At 32.2% G+C, this 23,023-nt stretch overlaps 1 protein-coding gene across 8 annotated transcripts in view; it reads right to left on the bottom strand.

Annotated features, from left to right (window-relative positions):
- The window catches only part of CNOT2 (CCR4-NOT transcription complex subunit 2), a 102,665-nt gene that overhangs the window by 27,562 nt on the left and 52,080 nt on the right, over positions 1–23,023 (bottom strand). For 4 of the 8 annotated variants that reach the window (XM_039866001.1, XM_039866003.1, XM_039866000.1 and 1 more), the window contains 2 exons: positions 15,256–15,378; positions 4,825–4,891 (listed from right to left, as the gene is read on the bottom strand). In XM_039866001.1, coding sequence (XP_039721935.1) covers positions 4,825–4,891; positions 15,256–15,378 — 190 coding nt within the window. The remainder of the gene's footprint in view (positions 1–4,824; positions 4,892–15,255; positions 15,379–23,023) is intronic. The other 4 variants (XM_039866005.1, XM_039866004.1, XM_039866006.1 and 1 more) reach the window with 2 other exon arrangements.

Raw genomic sequence — 23,023 nt, 5'->3', positions numbered from 1 at the left:
TTGTGTGTACCTGAAAAGCATTCCCCCAGAACTTTCCAAGGACTTTCTCTTCTCAACATTCAGGTTTCCATTTAAATATTACCTCCTCAGAGATTGCCTCTTTGCCTGCTCCATGTAAAATCCCATTCACTCATCCATTAATCTGACTTAATTTTTGTAGTATTTATTACCAGAATTATATTATTTACTTAATTGTCTGCATGCTTATTCTGTCCTCCTCCATTTAAATTATAAGCTCCATGAAAGCAGGAACTTTGTTATTAGATCTTGGAATACTTCTCTCATGGTAGGTACTCAATAAATAACTCAGTAAATGAATAATTCCTATCATAATGCCTCTTGGAATCTGTGTATTTGGCATTTATAGTTTCTACTATGTGTAAATGGTCCTCTAGGGTCATGACATTCAGTAAGCAATATGTAGCATCCCCATTTCAAGGAAATTGCTGTTCTCAACTGATAATCACATAGTTACACTTACAAAGTAAAATAAGCCAGGCTAATCCAGACTCTACTATTTACTACCTGTATAACTTTGGGCAAGTCCCTTAACTTCTCACGGGGTTCTTGTGAATATTCGAAGAGATAATTCATATAAAAACTTAAAATAGCACCTGGCACACAGTAAATAATAACTATTAGCATGTGGGGCAGCAGGAAACATATGGAAAGTCAACAGGTAGTTCTAAAGATGAAGGTAAGATGAAATAGTCTAATGAAGGAATGGTTTTTACAAGAAAAATAGTTGTTTTCTGGGGAAAAACTATATGCTCTAGCTGTGTTCTTGAACTTGGAAAGCAGTAAAAATCTTGAGATATACTTCGTAAAACTGTGAAGATTGTACTTCTTAGCTTAACTGAAATCAATGTAACAGCCTAATAAGTTTCCCTCGCCTTGAAAAACTAGAACATTCTCAAATCTATCCCAGGTTGTGGATGTTCTGCACACTACTAAAATAATCTTACCCACAGTCTCATGGCCAATGTCAAACAGGACCTCTTCTGTGTATCTTCTCCTGATCGTTCTCTAAGGTATGTGATTACTCCTGACTCTGACATATCCATGAAACTTTGTACTTCTTCCTCTACTTTGTAGTAAAATAACTTGTATACTTATTCTACTAGATTATGTGTAGGGACCGTATCTTGCTCATCAAGCATTCAAAAAACATTTACTGAGTGCCTGCCATGTAGAGTACTGAGAATACAAAAGCAATGAAGACATGCAATAAATAAAATCATAATACCTCAGCAATATGTATGCTGCATGGAGATGGCATAAAAAAAATGATCTCTTCTACCATACATCTGCAGTATCTAGCATGATGCAATATATATATCAGGCACTCAGTTAATATTTTAAACTCGATTTTTACCTCCTTTTTGAAGTTTTCCCATACTCCTGCAATTTACTGTGTTTTTCTCTACAAACCGTAAGTCTGTCCATACCATTCAACCTGATACCTTTTAACCAATGTATTAGCATCGTAGGCTGTTATTTAGTATTTTACATATAAAAGTCTTGACTTCTCCAACTATAACATGTGCTTTTGAGAGCAAGAATTCTCAGAGAATTCAATTTTAATTCAAGTGCCTGTTAAATGGTCCTCCAATTTCTTGAAGCTACCAAAGTGTGTCATTTGACTAAATACCTTGTCAGGAGCATCATTTCTGAAACATCCCACCTGTGTTCTGGTTCATCACACTGTAAGTAGCCTTCACATAGGTGTTCTTTAAACAGGTCAAAGGGATGTTGTTGAAAGCATGAGACTATGCCACTGTTCTCAAGCCAGGACTTCAGGTCCCAGAAAGACAAGTTTACTGTCTCTGAGTTAGAGATCTAGGTGTGTATCATCCAGATAGCTAGTTAATCTATGTGCCTATAAGATAACAGGCATATAGGAAGCACTCAGTAAATAGTAGTTTCCTTTTCCTCCAACCCCCCAAGGCTCTAAATCTTGTCAGTAAGTGGAAAAAAAAAAAGTCACTCCAACTATACTACCACTTAATTTCAATGCACTGAATATCTATGAGAAAATTAATTCTTGGTTCTCTGTTTATTGCAATCTAGCATACAATTTCAGGGAAAACAGGGATCTTTAAACCTATAAGGTATGTCTAAAATCTTATGTACAAAGTAGAGAACATCATGCAACTTGAATGTAAGACTCCATTCACTGGCATCTACAGTTATCATTTGGTGTACAGTATTCACATGAACTCTTGGATAAAAAGTTATTTGCATATCTGATTACAATCAGACTGTGACTATACAAAAACCTGTGATCCAGCATTATCTAGGTACCCCTATATACTATACAATCACTTCCACCCAAATCTGGCAAAATGTAGGTTTAGGCAGTTCTGTATCTATTCTAAAAGGAATTCCCTCCCTTGTTTAATCTCAGTGAGTCTGTTTTAGGGAAGGCACACTTCTTTCTCCACTTCTAACTTCTCTTAATGATTAAGAACACAAAAACAGATAGTAGACCTCCATTTTACCAGCATAAATTCCTACTTAACTTTGCCAATCTGAATACTTACTAGTGGTACTCAATACATTTGAGAGGCAAAAAAGCTTTCAGTTGTATGAAGACCAAAGCACAATTACAATTAAATGCCATAGGTATAACATCACTAATCTACTCCCACCTACTTATTCTATCTTATCTCCCCATCTTTTATTAAGGTCGGCCTGTCAAGTTTTATGATTCTGACTTCCTTATACTAATAAAACCTTGGCCCTCAACTCCTACATAGTAGCTGGTGTTCTACTCTCTGACAAGGTATGTGTTCAGACTATTTACCAGCTAAATGATTTATTTGGCCCTCTCAGGTCTATCGTAACAGAGACTAGAAATCCAGGCTCTGTCTTTTTTCACTTCTTGTACTTCTAAACTGGTACACTGGGAAGGAATAACTGCATCCTAACTTGAAACATTTTAGTTCCAGTTGATCTAAGGTTCAATTTTTCTGTAGGCTAATATTCACAAAGTCAGTTAAAAGAGTAAGCCATGTATTAAAAATGCCAGTTCACTAATACTACAGGAATACTACCGGAACTCCAATGTCAAATATGTCATATGTGACTTTTTAAACTAATAAGTACCTTAAAATCCATTTTCTAATGAAAATAACTTTGCTCATTTATTAATCTTTGTATATTCTTAACAACCAGCACAATCATTTACACAAATTAAGACATCGATCAATGTCTACCATGCCAATGAAATAACTATATTTAAAATCTAACCCACTCCATAGCCTTAGCTCAATTACAATTTCACATTTGCAGGCTAAAAAAAAATTGGACCAGATTTTAAAAGTCCACGTAGTTGATTATACTGTAAAATAAATGCCATTCTCCTTCATAAAGTAAACTCAGCTTCTCAAATAAGAATTTTCTGTTTACATCTACTTTCTGCTGTGATAAATTATGAGCTATAAAAAGAAAAAGTTTTTTGCAGTTCATCTACAGAAATAATGGGTAGCTTTAAAATAACTAGATATTTCCATGGTAAGGGTTATCAAGAAGGTGAAAGAAGTAGGTTTCAGACTAAAACAGGCTAAACGAAACAAATTACTAGCTAATAATATTTCCCCAACAACTAGGATGAACATTTGTGGGTAAATAAGCAACACCTTTTTAAATGTAATACAAAGCTTTTTAATATGTCCTTCACTTAACTATAGGAAAACTGCTAATATCTATAAACAATTAACAATTTTATTTACTAATTCTGTATTAACGAAACTGCGTTCCACAGCAAAAGAGCAAGGCCACAAAAAAGGGAGAGAAAAAAAGTAGACAGACTATATTTGCCTAACAAAAAAAAAAAACTTTTTTCACCTACTTCAAAATAAGTTTGAAGGGTAAAGTGGTATAACAATTATTCTGATACCTAACAAAACTTTTCCTTTCATTATACTGGGAAAGAGTTTCAGATGAAATAACTGATTTTTATTTGAAGCTAGTTAAGATACTCAGTCATTAGACTGTCTTGTCTAGTTACCTTATTATTCTGTAATCTATGCTGGGAGTTTATAAGCTTTAAACACTCCCCTTCCATTAACAGAGATAAGGGATCAGCAGTCTCTGACATTAACAGAGATGATAAAATATTATTAATATATAACGGTTTGGAAAAATCTGAAAAAATAGGAAGATTTTATAATTTAGTTTTATAAAAAATTTATGTGATAATAGCAGCTAACATTTATTGAGCGCTTACTATGCGCCAGGCACTGTGCTAAGCACTATAAAATTACAATACTTAAAAATAAAATCTTACATATGGAAAAAACATTAAACTCAGTCAAAAATATAGATTCTATACCCAGACTGAACTAAAGTAAAAGAAATATTTGCTAAACAAAGAGAACATTTGACAAACTGCTAAGTAATAGGCTTACATTAAAAGGCCAAAAAACACAAACAAAACGACCTTGTCAACTGACCAAAAAAAAAAAAAAGCCAAAACCCAAAAACAAACAAACAAAAAACAACAACAAAAAACTCCTTTAACTTCCTCTAATTGAAAACTGAGATGATGTCTATTTTTAATGTTTAGCAAATTCTTCAAAATATTGCAAAGGAACATACAGATACAAAAGATTAATCTATCCTAATCCAAATAACAAATTTTAAATTAGAAAGGTCTGAAATAATGAGGTTTTGCTATTTAAGTGAAATAAGATAAACTGAAAATTATTTATCTTTCCTTTTAAACCCTAGAACAAACCGATAAGGGCACTGGTTGGTTGTTATTTGATAGTTATTTTTTTCTTTAAATAAAGTATTCCAGAATAAATACAAAATTCTTACTTTGTTGCCCGTATAAACTTGCCCCAAACTGAGACAGCTGACCTGATGTAGATGGTGATGCCAGCATCTAGAAACAAATTAATTATATTAGAGCATAAAGAAAGTACACAGAACATTGCGTTTACATGTTACATATCTGTACATCAATATGTGAGTCAAACCCACATTTCTTCAGAATATAAAACAAACATTATATAATAAATTCCATGTTCCTTAACAGACTATCACAATTAGATAAAATCAAACTGTGCAAATAAAATGAGTTATCACTACAAAGGTTTTCTTTTTTCAAGTTACTCTAAATGAAACTGCAGGACAATCATTATTTCACTTTAAAACAAAACAAGCTAGGCAAAGAAAAACATGAAGACAGTGTCTCAAAAAGTCAGCTTCTAAATTTATAAATGAAATTACTTTATTCTTAAACAATACATTAAGCTAAATTCTAAATTCAGTTTATTAAAGTTGAAAATAAAATTACCTAAATAGAAAACTTTTTTATTTTCTAAGACTGGTTTCTGACTTTCATATACACATAAATGATGTGTATCAAAATGGGTAGAAAAAAATCTGACAAATATACACACAATCATATAAGTGGAGATGAGAATAGCAAAGAGCAAGTCAAAATACTTACAAAAATATTCTGACATGGTATACAATGTATACTATTTTTCTGAGTGATGTGAATTTCATGGCACTTAAGTACAAGGCCTTTCAGTTTACTGCATCAACATCTTTTTTTTTCCCCCTTAGAATATAAATTCTTTCAAGGCATATTATATTCATGGAACATGTTTTACTCTTTTTTTATTTCCTCATAGATCACCACTGTATGTGGCAGTGCTATACACAAAGTAAATACTTAAACTGAGTAAATGAAAATGTGTACAGGTAAGTGCATGTTTGTGTATTTCCTGTCTTATCTTATGCAACCATCAAAATACTGTAATAAATAAGAAAAACATGGACCATATCACCAAGTGGATAATAATCTAGTGAAAGAAGAGAATGAATTATACAACTAATTATGTTCGAAGGCACAGTGTGGTAAATGCTCTAAAGAAAGTAAAGAGAATTACTATAAGAAAATAATTCTAAACAAGGGTGAAGTAATAGAAATACTTTGTAGAATGGTAACATCTCATGTCAATATAGATAACTGGTCTTCCTGGCTGAGAAAACACAGTGAGGGTAAGTCTGACAAAAATTAGTGATGTGATTAGAATACAAAAATAAGAAACACTGGTGACTGGATAATAGGTTAATTAAGGAAAAGAGACAGGGTCATCCCTATGCACACTGAAGCATCAAAGAATAGGAAATAAGAGTATGTTGGGGCCAAAAGTCCTCTTAAATGTCATACAAAAATGGATACCAACTATGGCAGTGAAGAGAAAAAATAATATTAAGGAATAGACATAATCAAACCATGTTTAAGGAAGACAATTCCAATAGCAAAAATGAATGAAAATGGTAACATACTAAACTAGAACAAAGTGGGACTACAAAGGAGAGGCATCTGGTGGTAGAAGCAACAGTATCTGATATTCTACTGAAATGGTTGAGGCATAGGGAAAAGGAGGTAAGGGAAGAATCACCGGACAAGGAACTATCAGAAGTCACTCTGGTTTTCAGTGAAGAACTGTGCTAACACTGACCACATTAGGAAAATCAGGAGGAGAAATAGTTAACCAACAGAGGTTATACAATACATAGTTCATGCTATTTTCATGTCAAAATTCTGAGTTAGTTTATTCTAAAATTCAGTAATTTTTAAACGACCGTGGTTTTAAATTAATGATACACATCAGACTCTTCTGAGGTAGAGCTGAGTAACATACTACTCTAAAACAGCAGTATTTAAATACAGCAACATATTTCCTAAAAAAAGCATCAAACCTTATAAATATAATGTCTCAAATCCAGAGGGGATGCAACCTAAACAAACAAAAAATATGCATTCTTTTTTGCCTGATCAAGTCCTTTTGTTAGATAAAATTGTTATAACTATTATCACATAACTAGAAATATTTTAAGCACATTAAAGATTAATTTCCATGTTGCAATAACAATATCAAATAAAATGTATAATATATAATGAAGCTTTACTTGGTGACAGAAGGTAAAAGGTTTATATAAAATGCTTAAGAGTCATGATTTTCTGCTATCATTATAAGCTATAAATGAAAGTAAAAGAGTACAGCTGTTTCCAAAGGCTTCAACTATAAGGTGTTGCCAACATGAATGCACGACTTAGAATGATCCATAATGTAAACATTTTAGAATGGACTACTTAAAATTTTACTTTTCTCAGAAATTTATATGTTTACTGAATATCTAACTCCTAAGAACAGACCTTTAGTCTACTCTCTCACAAAGGTTATATATCCACAAATGAGTTATATCTGTGCCAAGATATCAGCCTTCTCAGCACTGGGAGGCTAAATAAGGTAGGGAAGCACCATAAGAAGGAAGATGGGGCATGGCTCGCTGGACCAAGTACTTGAGACCAAGAGCAGTAGGATGATCCATTTACCAGAGTAATATATTAAATATTATAATTTTCTCTATGTTTGAGTACATGAAGATTAGAAAACTCTGCTTTTAGGAATATAAAAGTAGTTCATTACATTTTCAAAACATCCATGTAAAATAAGCACTGATCAGCTACACAAGTAAATGTTAAAATGACTGCCTCAAAATGAGTCAAAAATGCAAATATATAATTTCTTATAAATCAATCCCTGATGGTATGTATTTTTAAACTTTATGAAATAGATCAGTACTAAAAACAGATTTAAAACAATGAAAGAATATAAATAGGATAGAAATGTTATTTATGAAGACAAAGAAAATATATAAGAAACATACCCTGGCAGAGCAATAACTACAATTAACAGAATACAGAAAATTATAAATTTTAAAATGCTAAAGTTAGTAATACAAAGGTATTTTTCTTAAAAAAATATAGAACTTCAGATCAAGAGACACATTACAGTAAGGAATGCCACATAAGTAGAAAGAGCTCAGCTTTGAAGTCAGAAACAAATCTGGGTGTGAATCCTGGTTCTGCCACTTACCTATGGGAGAACCGAGCCTCCGTCTCATTCCTGTAAGATTGAAATAACACTACCTACCTCATAAAGTTGAAGTGAAGATTAAATGGTAAGATATTGCATACGTAAGTGCTCAATAAATGGCAGCAGCAGCTACTAACAATTTAGTCTTCCTCTCAATGCAGGACTCTCTTTAACAGCAGTCAGGGGCACTCAGCCTTTGGGGAGTTTTTTGAATAGTACCCTAAATTTATATTAATTTTTGCCTAAGAAGCTAAAGAAAGAAGTTTATCATCACAAATTCCAGGTAAAATAAGAACTTGTGTATGTTCTTGGAGTAGGAAATGGTAGAAAAACAACAAATGTCACACAATCAGTAGAATGCTGAAACCAATTAAAGAGATTACCATGTTCTCAGTCTAAAATCATCATAACAATTGTACTCTTCCTCATTTCTTAGTCTACAACATATACTGCAGTCAAACAACAATAAAAACCAGGAAGCAACTAGAACTAGTTATGTGCTTCAAGTTATTTCCCTGACCCAACAAAAAGCCCCTCTGTCCTGTTTAATATATAGAATGTCAAAGAAATCAACAGATTAGAAACTATTTTAAAAATTATTTCCACAACTACTAGATAAAACTATGAAATCCATAACCAAAAAGTCTAAAAATTTTTGTTTAAAAAAATGCGTATTTAAAAACAACAGGCAAATCTGGCTCCTGCCAGCAATTCATAACAGCACAGAAGTATTAATTATTCTATCCAACTTGTGCTTCCCAATAGTGACCACCTCTCACAATTACTCCCTCCAATAAATGTACTTTCAATTACAAAAACTATTTAAGAAACATTAAAATCATTTTGGTCAAGAAATGACTTCAAAATACAACAAAATTTTGTTAAGTAAAAATTTCTGGACCATCAAAGCAATTAAAAAACCAAGTTTTGAAATATTTTAAAAAATTCATTGTACAATATAAAGGTATGGAGATAACATAGTTCCTAGCATTCTGTCATTCATTATTCCAGGACAAAAACAACAAAGAAATATTACTTTAACTGTATCACATATACAAACAGGAAAAAAAAGGAAAGGAAGTTCTAAATGTAGACAAAATCTGAAGAACATTTTAAAATTAAAAATAGTATGTTTAAAAAAACATGAAACCACTGAAGTCAGAACGAAATCTAGCAAACAGACAAAAAAAGAAAGTGAAAATATATTAAAAAGACCAAAAGAAGACAGGGACAGGGAAGAAGCCGGCAGAAAAATAAAGTCAGTCATAGAACCTGGTATCTTATGAATCAGATCATAACAAATTATGAGTTTACTACATATTTTAAGTATTTTTGATTAAAACATTAAATTTTCAAAAAGGAAAAATATAATGTGCCAAAATAGTCAATAATTATTGTCAATAATTAATTCCTATTGAAAATTTAAAAATTCTTTATTAAAAAAAGTATAGATATGAACATCTTTATATTCTATTATCTAAATTTTAGGTTAGAACCAGAGTACAAATTTATAGAAAGCATACGACCGATTCAAGAAACATTCACATTTTTAAAGGCTCTTCATATACATTGATAAACCATTTTCTACAAAGTCTGTATTAATTACACTTCCACAGCAGTTATTTCAATGATCTCTTACAGATACTGGCTATTATTCCACTAGAAGAAAAACAACAACAACAACCCCCCCTACACACAACACTCCTTGCTAGTATGATAGGAATAAAATGGTATTTTATGAATATAAATTCTTATTATTACTGAGACAAAACATTTTGTAATCATTTTTGTAGATATACCAGAATTTGATATATCATTTTAACTCCCTTTTATAAATAGGGTTTTAACTTTTTAATATACTGAGTTTGATGATCATGTGAAGTTAACTTAAGAGGTTTTAGAACATTCTCTTCAAATGATTTGACATTTCCAATTTCTTTAGAATATAGTCTGATTTATTTCCATTTAACTATCGGGTTATCACAGTAATAAAAATTTGACACATTTATATGCATTCATATTTTCTATTAAAAGTTGTAAAGAAAGTCTTTGAGTTTTTAGGTTAATAATATCATCTGCAAATAATGTTAATTCTGTTATTTTTCCATCTCAACATTCCCTCCCTTTCTTTAACAAAGACTCACTGAGAGCCTCCTATGTCCTATGCATTGTTACAGGTTCTAAGAACATAGCAGTAAACTAGACAAAGTCCTGTCCTTAATAAACTTAAATTCTAGTGGAATAGACAAGATAATAAACATTTAATGAATATGCACTTTCAGGTAGAGATAGGAGCTATGACTGTTGCAATGAATGCAAGAAAGAATTTACAAGGATATAGTGAGAGGAGTATTGATAGTATATACAAGGCTACTTAGGAAAAGAGAGATCAGAGAGGTTTCTTAAGTAAGATATTTTAGCAGCTACCTGGATGTATTGAGAAAGAGAGAGAACCATGTGAAGATCTGAAAAATGAAAGTGCTAAGGTTCTGATACAGAATGAATTCAATGAGCTGGAAAGTCAGCCCAGCATGATTCCAGAAAGCACTAAAATGCTAATTATGAGGATGACAATGACAATGGTGATAGAAAGTATCCTTATTTTATACTAGATTTTAATGAGAGAAATTCTGGTTGCCATACCTGCTGTAGGCTAACGCAAGTATGAAAGCTAGGTATGAATTCAAACTGGTTGCTACTTCTCAAAATAAGGAAGTAGACTATTCTTAACAGTTTTAAGAGTTTTTTAAAAGTAAGGAACAGGTGTCACATTTCATGTCTTTCCAGCATATATTAAAATAAGAAAAAAGGTACTCACATGTTTGTCCTTCTAAAATAATTATGCTTAAGAATCATCATGTGAGTACATAGACTTGTAAAATTAGAAGATATGTTAGCAATTAAAATACAAATATACTTTTTAAAAAAACTCGAGTCATCAATTACATGGCTTATATGAATGCTTATTGTTTTCTGTAAGGTCTCCAAAAAGAAAATAATTAAGATAAAAAAGAAATCAAGCCTATATCTGCCTATGATTTATTAAGTCTTGTGAAAACATTTAAGTAGCATATATGTAATATTTACAAAACTACATTTATATTTCAAAAGAGCAAATTTAGCATTCTATAGAAAGACATACACACATACAGGCATCTCTCAAAAAATCTTGGAAAGTTAAGTAGTAACCTAAAGAACTACTTAGCAATTTAATTAGCATACAATTTCATAAAGAACAATTTCTCAGATACTTCTACAACCATGTATATGACTAAGGAATAGTTACATTTTATGCTCTATGAACAGAGTTAATCAGAAAACTGGTGTTTTTGTTTTGTTTTGTTTTGTTTTTTGATATTAGCTTAAAGATTCCCTCAACTACTGCCCAGTTTTCCTTTACTGTAATTTACAATTTAAAATTATTTTCTCACTGTTCCCAGAGAGAAAAAATTTAAAAATGATCTCAGTTGTTTATTATTCAAAAATTTTTTCTCTTCAAAAGTTTATAAAGAACAAAATAATCATTACTTGCAGATGATATACACAACTATACCTAAAAAAACCCAAGAGAAGCAATTGAAAGAGTGATGTTGTTATTCATATCACTAGCAGTATTTATTTATCAGTTACCTCTACCTGGTCTTCTAAAAGTTTTGCAGAGTTATTCATGCAATCCTTATAAACACCCATGAGTCATAAACTATGATTCCTATTTTATAGACGAGAAAACAAAGACACACAGAAACTGCCCAAAGACACATAGCTAGTAAACCATGTGGCTGAGATATAAACTCATATAGTAGGATTTCCAGAATCTACATTCCCAATGAACAAAAATTAATAAGAGTTTCTGTAAGGTAGTTGGTTTTAAGTATATACACAAACTTTTCTATAGATCAGTAAAAAAACAATCGGAAAAATGTAATAAAAATGGCAACCATAAAATCCTACTTATTAAAAGTCATAAAGAACAAAAGGAATAAAAAATACACATATTCTCCTGAAAGAAGGTAAACATCATATAATGTTGCAATAGTCAAAAACATTTTTATAAAAGATGGGAAAGACCTTATCTGACTAAGATGTGAAAACTGTCTAAAAACCACAGCAATTCAACTATGTTGTAGTTCTGCCACAGAACAAAAGAGTTTAGAAACAGGCCCAAGAATACATCAAACATTAGTATATACTAAGGAAGAAATTTCAATTAGCCATATATAAATGGTCTAACCAAGGGGAGACCAAATTACTGAACAAAAGCCAAATATAGCACATTGCTTATATTTATAGGGTGCATGAAATAAGAATGTTTTGGTTTTTTTTACATTTTAATTGGTTATATAAATACCTACTTAATATCCTTTATTTAGCTCTTGGCTTGCAAACCCTAAAATATTTACTAGCTGGTCTTTTGTGGAAGTTTTCTGACTGGTGATCTAATTATAAATGGTGTTGGGACAACTGAATATTCACGGCAAAGGAGAATCTGGCATAACATTCACACCTTAAACCATTTAAATCATATAACTTATGTACCACAGAAAAATAGAAAATGGCACAAAAATAGGTAATCCACAAAGAAAGAAATACAATTGGCCAGTAACTACATGAAAAGACACATCACTGTGTGTGTGTGTGTGTGTGTGTGCGCGCGCGCACGCACGCGCACAAATTTAGCAATGTTTTACTGTACATTAAAACGAGCTTCTTTTGTTTACTGGCAAAGACTTAAAGGTAGATGGCATTCTTGAGGGAATGGAGCGCTAATAAAGTAAAGTAAAAATTGCCACAAACTTTCTAATAGAAAATATGTCAATATGTCCCAGAGATTTAAATAACATTAAAAAAAATAAAAATGTAAAGTATAAAATTAAAATGCTTAGCAATAAATTATTCTTGATTATCCACATTATAAATACTTTTCTTCCTCATGCATATTTTCTAAAATTTGTATAATATCAGCAACAGCAAAAATTTATAAATAGGTACTACATATGTAATTATTACCATTTACAGATGAGAAAACTGAAGTGTGGAGAAGTTCTTGCTAACAGGCAACAATCCAAACATATACCTGTACTGCTTGAGAGCCCAAATTCCTAATTCCTATGTCTTATTACCTTCTGGACTCATTTTTAAAAAAAAGTTTTTTGAAGCAAATTATTCTGTGTTAGTTCTGTGACAAACAACTAGACTGGAATGGTAACCAATATATGTGAGTATGTGAATGGATGTAAATAATTCTGACTACAAAACTCTAACATATAGTAGTATTTCTGCTCTCTAGAAGACAGACAACCCTATCATTCATTTCTTTCACATACTTTATTTCAGATTCATGAAACTTTTGAAAGTTTCATATTATCCTTATCAGAATAAAGGCTTTTCATCGATAAGTAACAGTCCATTGCCACTTTTCCATCAATCTTAACTTGTACTACAATCACAGTAACACACAGGTAGATTAGTTTTATAGTTTCTGCAGTGATGCTACCAGAAAGACGTCCCAAATTCTTTAACTACAAGATCAATACTTAAAAATAGCAACTTGTGTAAAAAACAAATATAATTTACATCAAAGAGCGAATAGCTGGAACAGTAATATAACAAAATTAATTGGATGGCATTATTCTATGAGCTGTTAAACTGCATACTAATTATAAAGAAAGCCCAACACACATAATTTGAAGAGCCCTAATACCGCGATTGATAGTTTGTTGCCAAAATGACACAATTTTCAAATACAAATAAAAGGGAATAACACAAAAATGGGGGAAAAGTTTTAAAAACCACCGAAATCCTAACTTAAACCTAAGTTAAGCCAATTTTTGAAATTCTAAAAGACAGAAAAAGTGATTTACTAATCATAAACTTTAATGAAAAATGAGGGCATTTGTTACATATCATAGAATTTTGTTTTAAAAATTATTAAGAATCTCATTAGGTTAATAACTACAGTAGATTATTATAAAGATAGAGAAATTAGGAATAGCAAGTTTATAAAGATTTCAAAGGGTAAAAAAGGTAGAATACAAGATTGCAACTGGTTTGACTATAGTATTCGGCAGGTCCTCAAATAATGTCATTTAATGTTTCATTGTAATGTTGGTGAGAAAAAAGTAAATCGATTCCCAGTGGGGACCACTGACTACAGAGCTTGCATATTTTCCCCATGTCTGTGTGTGTTTTCTCCAGGTACTCTGGTTTCCTCCCACATCCCAAAGATGTTTTAACATTAGGATCACTGGTGCATCTAAATCGTCCCAGTATGAGTTAAGTGTGGATGGATGTTGTACGTATGAGTGCACCCTACAACAGAATGGCATCCTGTCCGGGGCTGGGTCCTGCCTTGCACCCTGAGCTACCAGGATAGGCTCTCGCCAACCTCGACTCTAACCTAGAATAAGCAGGTTGGAAAATAATTCTCGTTCTTATTAATCTTTCTTAAATGTATATATAGCTCAAATTTATTTCAATGTTTAGTATTAGAAGTGTTTTATTTAGAAATTTGGTGATGTTTTTGTGAACAGAATATGCCAGAGGAGCTTAACTATTGTTTCTATCAATTAGCCTATGGTAAAACTGGTTTCATTATGTCATTTGCTTAAAGTCTGTTTCCAAGAACCTACTAATGACATTAAGTGAAGATTTAATGTACAGTGTATAATTTAGCTTACCAGAATTTGAAAATAACAACAGAATTTATTTAAAATATTTTATCAATTGGCTAATTATGAGTTGGCTGTGTCCTAAATCCTTTCATTCCTAATGGGATTACTGAACTACTATCTTTCTAAAGCATTTAATTCATACCTCTGTATCATCTTCCATGTTCTGGATACAGTTCTTCAAAAACTTTTCTATCAAAGCATCTCTAGAACTGAATATACGAGAGATGCTGTTCCTATCTGAGGCCTAGGATTATAATCAGAAGATTATATAGCAAAGGTAAAGTTTCACTGAAGCCTGCCATTGTATCTTTAAATTTGTGCAAATCTGCTTTCTATACTATGTGTTTTAATATAAAAATAAGATACTTCACTCACACACACACACACACACACACACACACACACACATCGATTATCTAGAACACCATGTTTACTCCATTTATTCTTTGAGTACCTCCTACCACAGTATTACCATATCCTAACTTGAGAATTATAGAACACTTTATCTCCCATTAGAATTTAGGCTCATCTTGGTATCCCGAAGGCCTAGCAATGTACTTAAGACATAGTCACTCAAACAAAGACAGCACTCCGCAGTTCACATACTGCTTCTCAGGAACCAGAAAGAGAAACAGGCTTACACCATTGAGTACACACAATGTAACTGATTAACTTACATCTTTTTCTGACCGATGTGGAAACATAGAAGACTGGCTGTAGTACATATTTTCGTCATGGTAGTCACTGTCGACCCCCTCTACAAACTTCTTTCTTGAAGCACCAAACATGCTGTTTGTCACCTAAACAAAAATATTACTTTTATCAAGAATAATATTTTGGAAAATATTAAACTTTACCTTACTCTTAAGCAAAAACAGAAAACGAAGGGAGCATTGCTAAGATAAAGAAACAGATCGACTAAAGGCTAATGGTTAGTGAGAAAGTCAAAAATCTGACTATAACAATATAATATTAAATGTTTATTTCCAGCTCTAAAAGTAAGAAGAGAAATTTAAAGTCTGCCTTATGCAATTATTCCACTTACTTTAAAATAGCACTTCCTCTTGAAAAAATTGCAACTCCAAATATAATTTTCTGATACAAAGATATTTTAAGTTTGGGTTTAATGATTCAAAACCTTTATATACACCTTCAATATTAGTATCTTTGTCATTACTATATCTACTTCTTAAATTATGTTTTCCAGAGTGTAGAGTATATGATCTTCACTTACAATCTAAGTTTATTAAGATATAGCACTTATTGAGTCAGTGTGCAGTGGCATACTAGGAATTTCATCTCAAGCCACAAGTACCCACTCATATAACAGTAATTTTTTCTCATCGTTTTGGTGTAAATTTATGATCTCCATTATGCAACCTGCTTACTCTTTTGCTTTTTAAGTCTTTACCATATACAACACTAACAGTTTTGAGTCGACACCAAAATAGTTACTAAACCTATGCTAATTTTTACCTGTAATTTCTTTAAGATTACCTCCGGAAAGTTTCCGAAATTATCAGTAGACTGAGGTTATTTAAGGTCAATGTGTCTTCCTCCCAAGAGTACTTTGTAGTTCAAAGTAAACTGAACAGTCATGATAGGAGATTTGTAAAGAACTGAGTTCATGGTGACAACTACATCTTTTCACAAAAATTTTTTTGGGGAAAACATCAAATTTGACATCTGCTTTGTAAACTCATTATGAAAGGGTATTTTCTTCCACTGTAAATAAGACATGAACAATTTCTTTTCTCATTTCTAAATGAAACACTGTAGTTACTACTATTTATCAGTAGACATAGTGAACTAATATCATAGACTTTAAGGGCCAAATTTGATGTGCAAGTTTGTTGAAAGCACCCATGCTAATAACTGCTTTGTTTCTTAAATTCCCTGTTAAAACTGTAGAAAACCCAAATATTTATTCTTCCTGTTGAAGTCCGAGAAAAAGTTACTCTGTTAAATATGAACAACAGTGTGAAAGAGAATATAACCACTGCTTTACTATATGTTTTTGGGCTATTAATTTCTTTATAAATAAAATAAAAGATATTTTTAAATACCTTAAAAATAAAAGATATTTTTAAAAGGTGCAATAATTTGTTTGAACATATTTAACCTTTGGGCAGTGGACTTCCTGGCGAATCTCATAAAAGCTATTCTGTCATTCCGAATGTAATTTCAGGGACTAGTATCCCACCCACATGCCTATCCATCAACCCCCTAAGTAGACTCTAACAGGAAAAAGAAGTGTGTCGCAGTCAGTTTAATTTTAGAAAAAGTGACAGAAGAAAAGCACTTTATTATCTACAGATTAAGACTCTACATATCTTATTTTAGATGTTTGTTTTGCAAAAGTCAAGGATACATTTATTCTCTTTAAAGGACCAACACTACTGAGCTCTACTTTAAAAAAGGATACAGGAAAAAAATGACATGACACTTACAGAATTCATTAAAATTCCAGGACAGTACCAGAGTATCTCTAATCAAATTTAACACCCATAAATTAACTCAAATGGATACAGAATAAACTTGTCTTTTGACAATTTTTGTATAACATCTTCAAAACTAATTGTAGACTCCTAGAATTCCAAAATTAAATTTGTATAAAAAACTTCATGCTAATATTGTGCAAAGAGGTTTTACTGTTTTGAAAGCAAAACTAAACATAAGAAATGCCTCACACAAAGGAAAACAGAAATGTTTCATCAATACCAGATTCACTGTGTGTATGTGCACGAGCCAGAGGAAAAAAAACACAAATATGCAAACTGTCATTTTTGTTTTATGTGCTTCAATACAAATTACACATCAGTGAAAATACTAATTATTCTTACATGACTTAAGCAAAGACAGATAATAGTGTAATACTCTGCTTTGCAAATGCAAACCCCAGTCCAGAGATAGGTAGGTACTGGGATGAAAGAAAGAATTTTCTGATCTATGGCAATATCAGAAAGGAAAAAAAGACAACGTAGTAAGTTTTTCATAAAAACTAGTTTCATTTAATTTTAAATGGCTGCTCCTTTATTTCATACATAATGATAAAATGGGGTAGGAAAGTATTTTAGGATAGCTAGAAAGGGAGGATAACAAGAAGAAAAGTATTCAATATAGAGGAACAGCAAGATCCTCAGTGGTGTGGCTCAAGCAGCATAAACTTAGTGGAACATGGTAGGAACTGAAGTCAGAGGTACTGGTGGGAGCCAGATCATGTTGTGCTTTGAAGGCCTGAAGGACATTGGATTTTATTCTATGTGAGATGGGTTTGCAGGCAGTTTAAGATTGACATAATTTGGCATATATATACACCAAATGATTACAGCTACTCTGTAAGAACTGAACAAAAGAGGGGACAAGAATGGACAGGGAAAAAGGCTAATGAGAGATGATGGCAGTGGTAGAAGTGATTAGAAATGGTTAGATAAAGGATATATTTTGAAGGAGAGCTGACACTAATGGATGGATAGATGGATGGATAGATGATAATGTAAAAGTATAACATTACCTCCTGGAAGAGAATAAATAGAAATCAAAAGAATCTAGAAATTAATTTTTATCAATTTCAAAGAGATATGTCAACACTATTTTGAAATACATCAAAATGACTGGTTATATCATTTTTATTAAAGTCAACTTGGTAAATGGGGATTTAAAAATAAATCGTACTTCATTTTATATTAATACATATAAAATTTGTTAGGATCTTTGGTTTATACAATTTGTCAGCTTTTTTCAAGCAAACATATCAAGAACCTGTATCTGCTTTGTTAACTGACCAACTCTCGACTCTCATACGAGATAGCATAACAAAGAAAAAATAAAAAGATTTTACTAAAGAACAACATATGTGTGTGCCAAAAGCAAAGTTTCTTAAGATTTTTTGGAACACAGATCTAAAAAATTTAATAAAGACATTTTATCTTCCCTTTGATTCCACGAGAACTAATCAGAAAGTGTGTGTGTGTGTGTGTGTGTGTGTGTGTGTACACACTTCATTATTTAACTTGGACTAGCTAGGAAATCTTAAGGTATGATATTCTCAATATTTAACTATAGTATTTCAAGACCAATGCAGTAAATCAGAATAATCATAGAAAAAGAATCCCCAAACTTGAGATAATTTTAATCAACAACTTTAAAGACTGGTGAAGTGGCCCCTGATCCAAGTAAAATGAATGGCAATTACAGAACATAAGAAATAAGAGGCAAGGTGTGGAGCTTTTTAAATGGCCAGGGGAAAAAAAACAGGATACTTTATAAATAAAACTTGAAAATATATATGTATGCATGTGTGTATGTGTATAGATAAAGAGATAAATATGGGTTTAAAAAAGATTTAGATCATATTCAAGACAGAACAATATTTAATTTTACATAAATTTCTAAAGAGGAACTTACTCTGAAACCCATTTATTCTCTATAATGCTGGCAAATGCTGGCTCATGCATGAAATCCTATTCCCAGGGGACAGAAACACATCCCATGGCAGAGTGGTCCTCTTCCTTATAGCAAACCAACGTAGTTTGATTTCGGAATCTATGTCCAGTCTTAACTCAAGGTTCTAGCAACATATTTTAAAGTGCTGCTAGACATTTCTACCAGAGAAATACAATTTAATAACCTAAATCAGTAATCTTTAAAACTGATTTCCTGAGTTACTTTCTTCTGCTTTGTTCTACACACCTATCAAGTTCTATCTTTTCCTCAGAGCGGCTTTCACATCTATTTTTACCATTCTTCCTATCATCATGTTAGTTTAAACTCTGGACTAGTTTTATTTACTATTTTTTTAAACCTCCTGACTGGTCTCCCTTTGCATTTCAACAAACATGCTGAGGGTTTACTATATGAATTATGCCAGGAATTGTGTTAAGACAAAAACGAAATAACAGCCCCAAGTCTTGAACAAGCTCATTCTAGCTGGGAGACAGATCTGTAATAAATAATTACAATATAAAAATCTGTATAGGTGCTTTGGGAACACAAGGGAATATCTAACTTTGAAGAAAACAGACTGAAAGATTTTACTGTAAAATAAGTAATGTTTAGGTGAACAAAGTCTTAATTTAAAATAAATACAAGTGTGTGGGGTGGGAGGTAGAAGCAAACTTTGGTATAACAGACAGCAGCACAAGTGCTCAGAAGTGAGAGAAAGCCCAGGAAACAATAAAACTTTTAATAAATCCAAGAGGGAGGATGTCTAATGATAGCTGATTTAAAAAAAAAAAAAAAAAAAGTAGGCTAGACTTCTGCCAGGTTAGGAGGGTAAGAGTATAGGCAGGAAAACCAGGTACAAAAATCTAGGTGATGAACTAAGCCAAACTTCCTTTGACTAGCACTTTACTATGGTGCCATATAAATAACCACTATATCAACTTTGTTACTCTCTTGTTCTCATATCTCATTAATGCTCTTTACCTAGAGGATACAAATCAAGTTTCCTGAGATCATAACCTTAACATAACTTTTAAGCAGTAATTATCTCAAAACCTAACACAAACATTATACTTCAGCTTAACATGGGTTATTCAGTTCTGCCTATTCATGACCACCTCTGAAAAATGCCACATGTAACCCCTGTGATCTCCAACAACTGAAACTCGAGTTGATCAGACTAACTCTAAATACTTATTGAAATCATCCATCTTTCCTTCTCTGTCATTTCCTAGCACAAGCATCTCCAGTATCCTCCAAAGAGGTCTTTATTAATCCACTTATTCCCCTCAAATCTTTCCCGTATCAGCCAAAGTGTATTTTTAAAATAAAAATTTAATTGTTATGGCCCTGCTGACTGAAATGTTTCAACAGCTTGCCAAATCAATAATAAGGCTTACAAGGCCCTACGTAACTTCTCTGACCTTAACTTTCTCCAAAGGTCCCCTGCCACCACTAAACTGCTGCCATGCCTCAGTTACTCAAACACAAGTTCTTTTCCACTTCAGGGCCTCTGCATATCCTGATACTTCTACTTAGAATGCACTTTCTCCCATTTTTTGAAACTTTCACACTAAATTAGGACCCCTGATTTACAGTCACTGAAAATACTTTATCATAATTATTATATTGTAGTAAGAAATAACTCTTACTAACCTCTATGTGCCAAGCAATATAATCTAAATGTTTAAAAATGTATTATTTATGCAATCCTCATAATTTACTTACTACAGTAGTCCTCCCTTATCCACGGGGGACACATTCCAAAATCCCCAATGGATGCCTGAAACCTTAAGTAGTACGCCAAAACCTACATAATGTTTTTTTCCTATACATACATATCTATGATAAAGTTTAATTAGGCAAAGAAGAGATAAACAATAATAAAATAGAATTAAACTATATACAGTAATAAAAGTTAAGTAAATATGCTAGCTCTCTCTCTCTCCAAAAACTCATCTAATAACCATGATGGTTACACTAAGTCGCTAATGGTGGGTAGTAAATACAGTGTGGATATGCTGGACAGAGGGATAATTCATGTCTAGGAAGGAATGAGACAGTCTGAGATTTCATCACGCTACTCAAAACAGTGTGCAATATAAAATTTATAAATTGTTTACTTCTGGAATTTCCCATTTAATATTTTCTGAGCATGGTTGACTGCAGGTAATTGAACCCATAGAAAACAGAACTGTGGATAAGGAGGGACAACTGTAATAATTATATAATTAATGTAATTCTCATGTATTTACTATATAGTACTCATTTTTAGATGAGAAAACAGAACCAGAGAAGCTGGGTACATTGACCAAGGCCATAGATTTGATGTGCCCAAGATTCCATATTTGATAAGTGACAGAGATGGGATATGAACCTACATAATCTGCTAGACCCCCCACCTTTTTTAGCCACTATAGTACACCGACTCCCACACATAGAATTAGTCATTGAATGTGTGTATTCTCCTCAAATTGTAAGCTTCATGATGGGAGAAGCTGTAAGGGGCAAAATAAAGGGGGAGGGCGGTGCTCACGCTTATTTTGTGGTGAACAATGGTAAGTGTGGTGAACAATGGTAAGCAGAGAATGCCACAATCAAATATCTGTGTATGTCCGAAGATCTCTGTAGCAGAAGAATGAGAATGGACTGGCTAGAGTCATGTGAAACAAAAGTCAGTCTCTACTAGACTGATTTTATCTATTTTACAGAAAGTTACATTTTTTTTAAATTGTGCTTAAAAGAACATTATTATACCAATTAAAAAGTAATTACTGATTGCATTTTCCAAGTGAAATAATATTTTTAAGTTCTAAATATAGAGAACATTTAATCCTTCAAGGAATTAGGATGATTATAACAAAACTCTAAATTTCATTACAAGCTACTAAAAGAGACATCGTAGCATTACATATGTAGGATACATCTAAAAACTGGCTTAGAAGAACAAACCCCTAATGGCAACTTTTTCTTATGGATTCTCTAATGTAGCTAGCAGGTTTACTGTTAACATGCTGATAAATATGAACCATAATAAAATCAACTATTTCAAAACATTAAAGTATGAAGACTTTTCCACAGACAATTTTTTTACGTCTGGCAACAGAGTTTGAACTCACCTTGTATTATAACGGATAAAGAGTGCCACAATACACTCTGGTTGCTGAATACAGAATTTGACTTCCTGCTTACTTTTCCTTCCTAATTCCACATTCGCTACCAGCAAGCACTTCACATGTACAAACATACAAGTTCTCTGTTGTCTACAAAGTAGGCAAAAACTAATTAATAAAAATCACAGCCAACTGCCAATACCATTTATCTGCCTTTATCAAGATGTAGTCAATCAACATTTGAAACAACTCATGAGAAGCCATGATATCTGAAGACAATCTGGTTTTATTATTATTGCCCATTAGTGGGAAGAGCTGATAGGTCAAAACTCCCACATTCTATGAAACTAGTTTTTTCTTATTTCAAATATTAAATATTACAGCCTAGAACTATTTATAACCCAAGGAATTTGTTTTGGCAGTATTTTTTGGTAATAGCATTCTGAGCTACCAATCATGCTTCACAACTATCATAAATAATCCCAATTTTATTTCATTACTGAAGAACACTAAAAAACAAAATGAGCTTAAATAAGAAAGAAAAGCATACATACGATGGATAGAAAAAAATCTACTTTCTCGAAGAGCAAAGAACTTAATAAGTGGAAAGCTTTAGAAAAAGAACAAATGATCTTTCCTCATGTAAGAAGCACTATTACTCCTGAAGTCCTACTAGTTCTAGAATATTGTGGCTTGATATTTACAATATGATAAATATATAATGGATAGTTTATAAATCTGCTTAGAATGGACCTAAGGAAAGTGACGGTTTAGATAAATTTTAAAGGTAGAATATCTAAACTCATCAACACGAATCAATAGCATGGAAATAAAAGCAATTCATTTCAAAGTTTTCCAAATGCCCCCAAAATGAGCAATAAAAGTCTTA

This window comes from Pteropus medius, unplaced genomic scaffold (assembly GCF_902729225.1).
Source record: "Pteropus medius unplaced genomic scaffold, Ma_sr-lr_union100, whole genome shotgun sequence".
In the NCBI taxonomy this organism is placed as follows: domain Eukaryota; kingdom Metazoa; phylum Chordata; class Mammalia; order Chiroptera; family Pteropodidae; genus Pteropus; species Pteropus medius.
The sequence above is the reverse complement of the archived record's forward strand: the minus strand, read 5'-3'. Positions and strand labels throughout refer to the sequence as shown.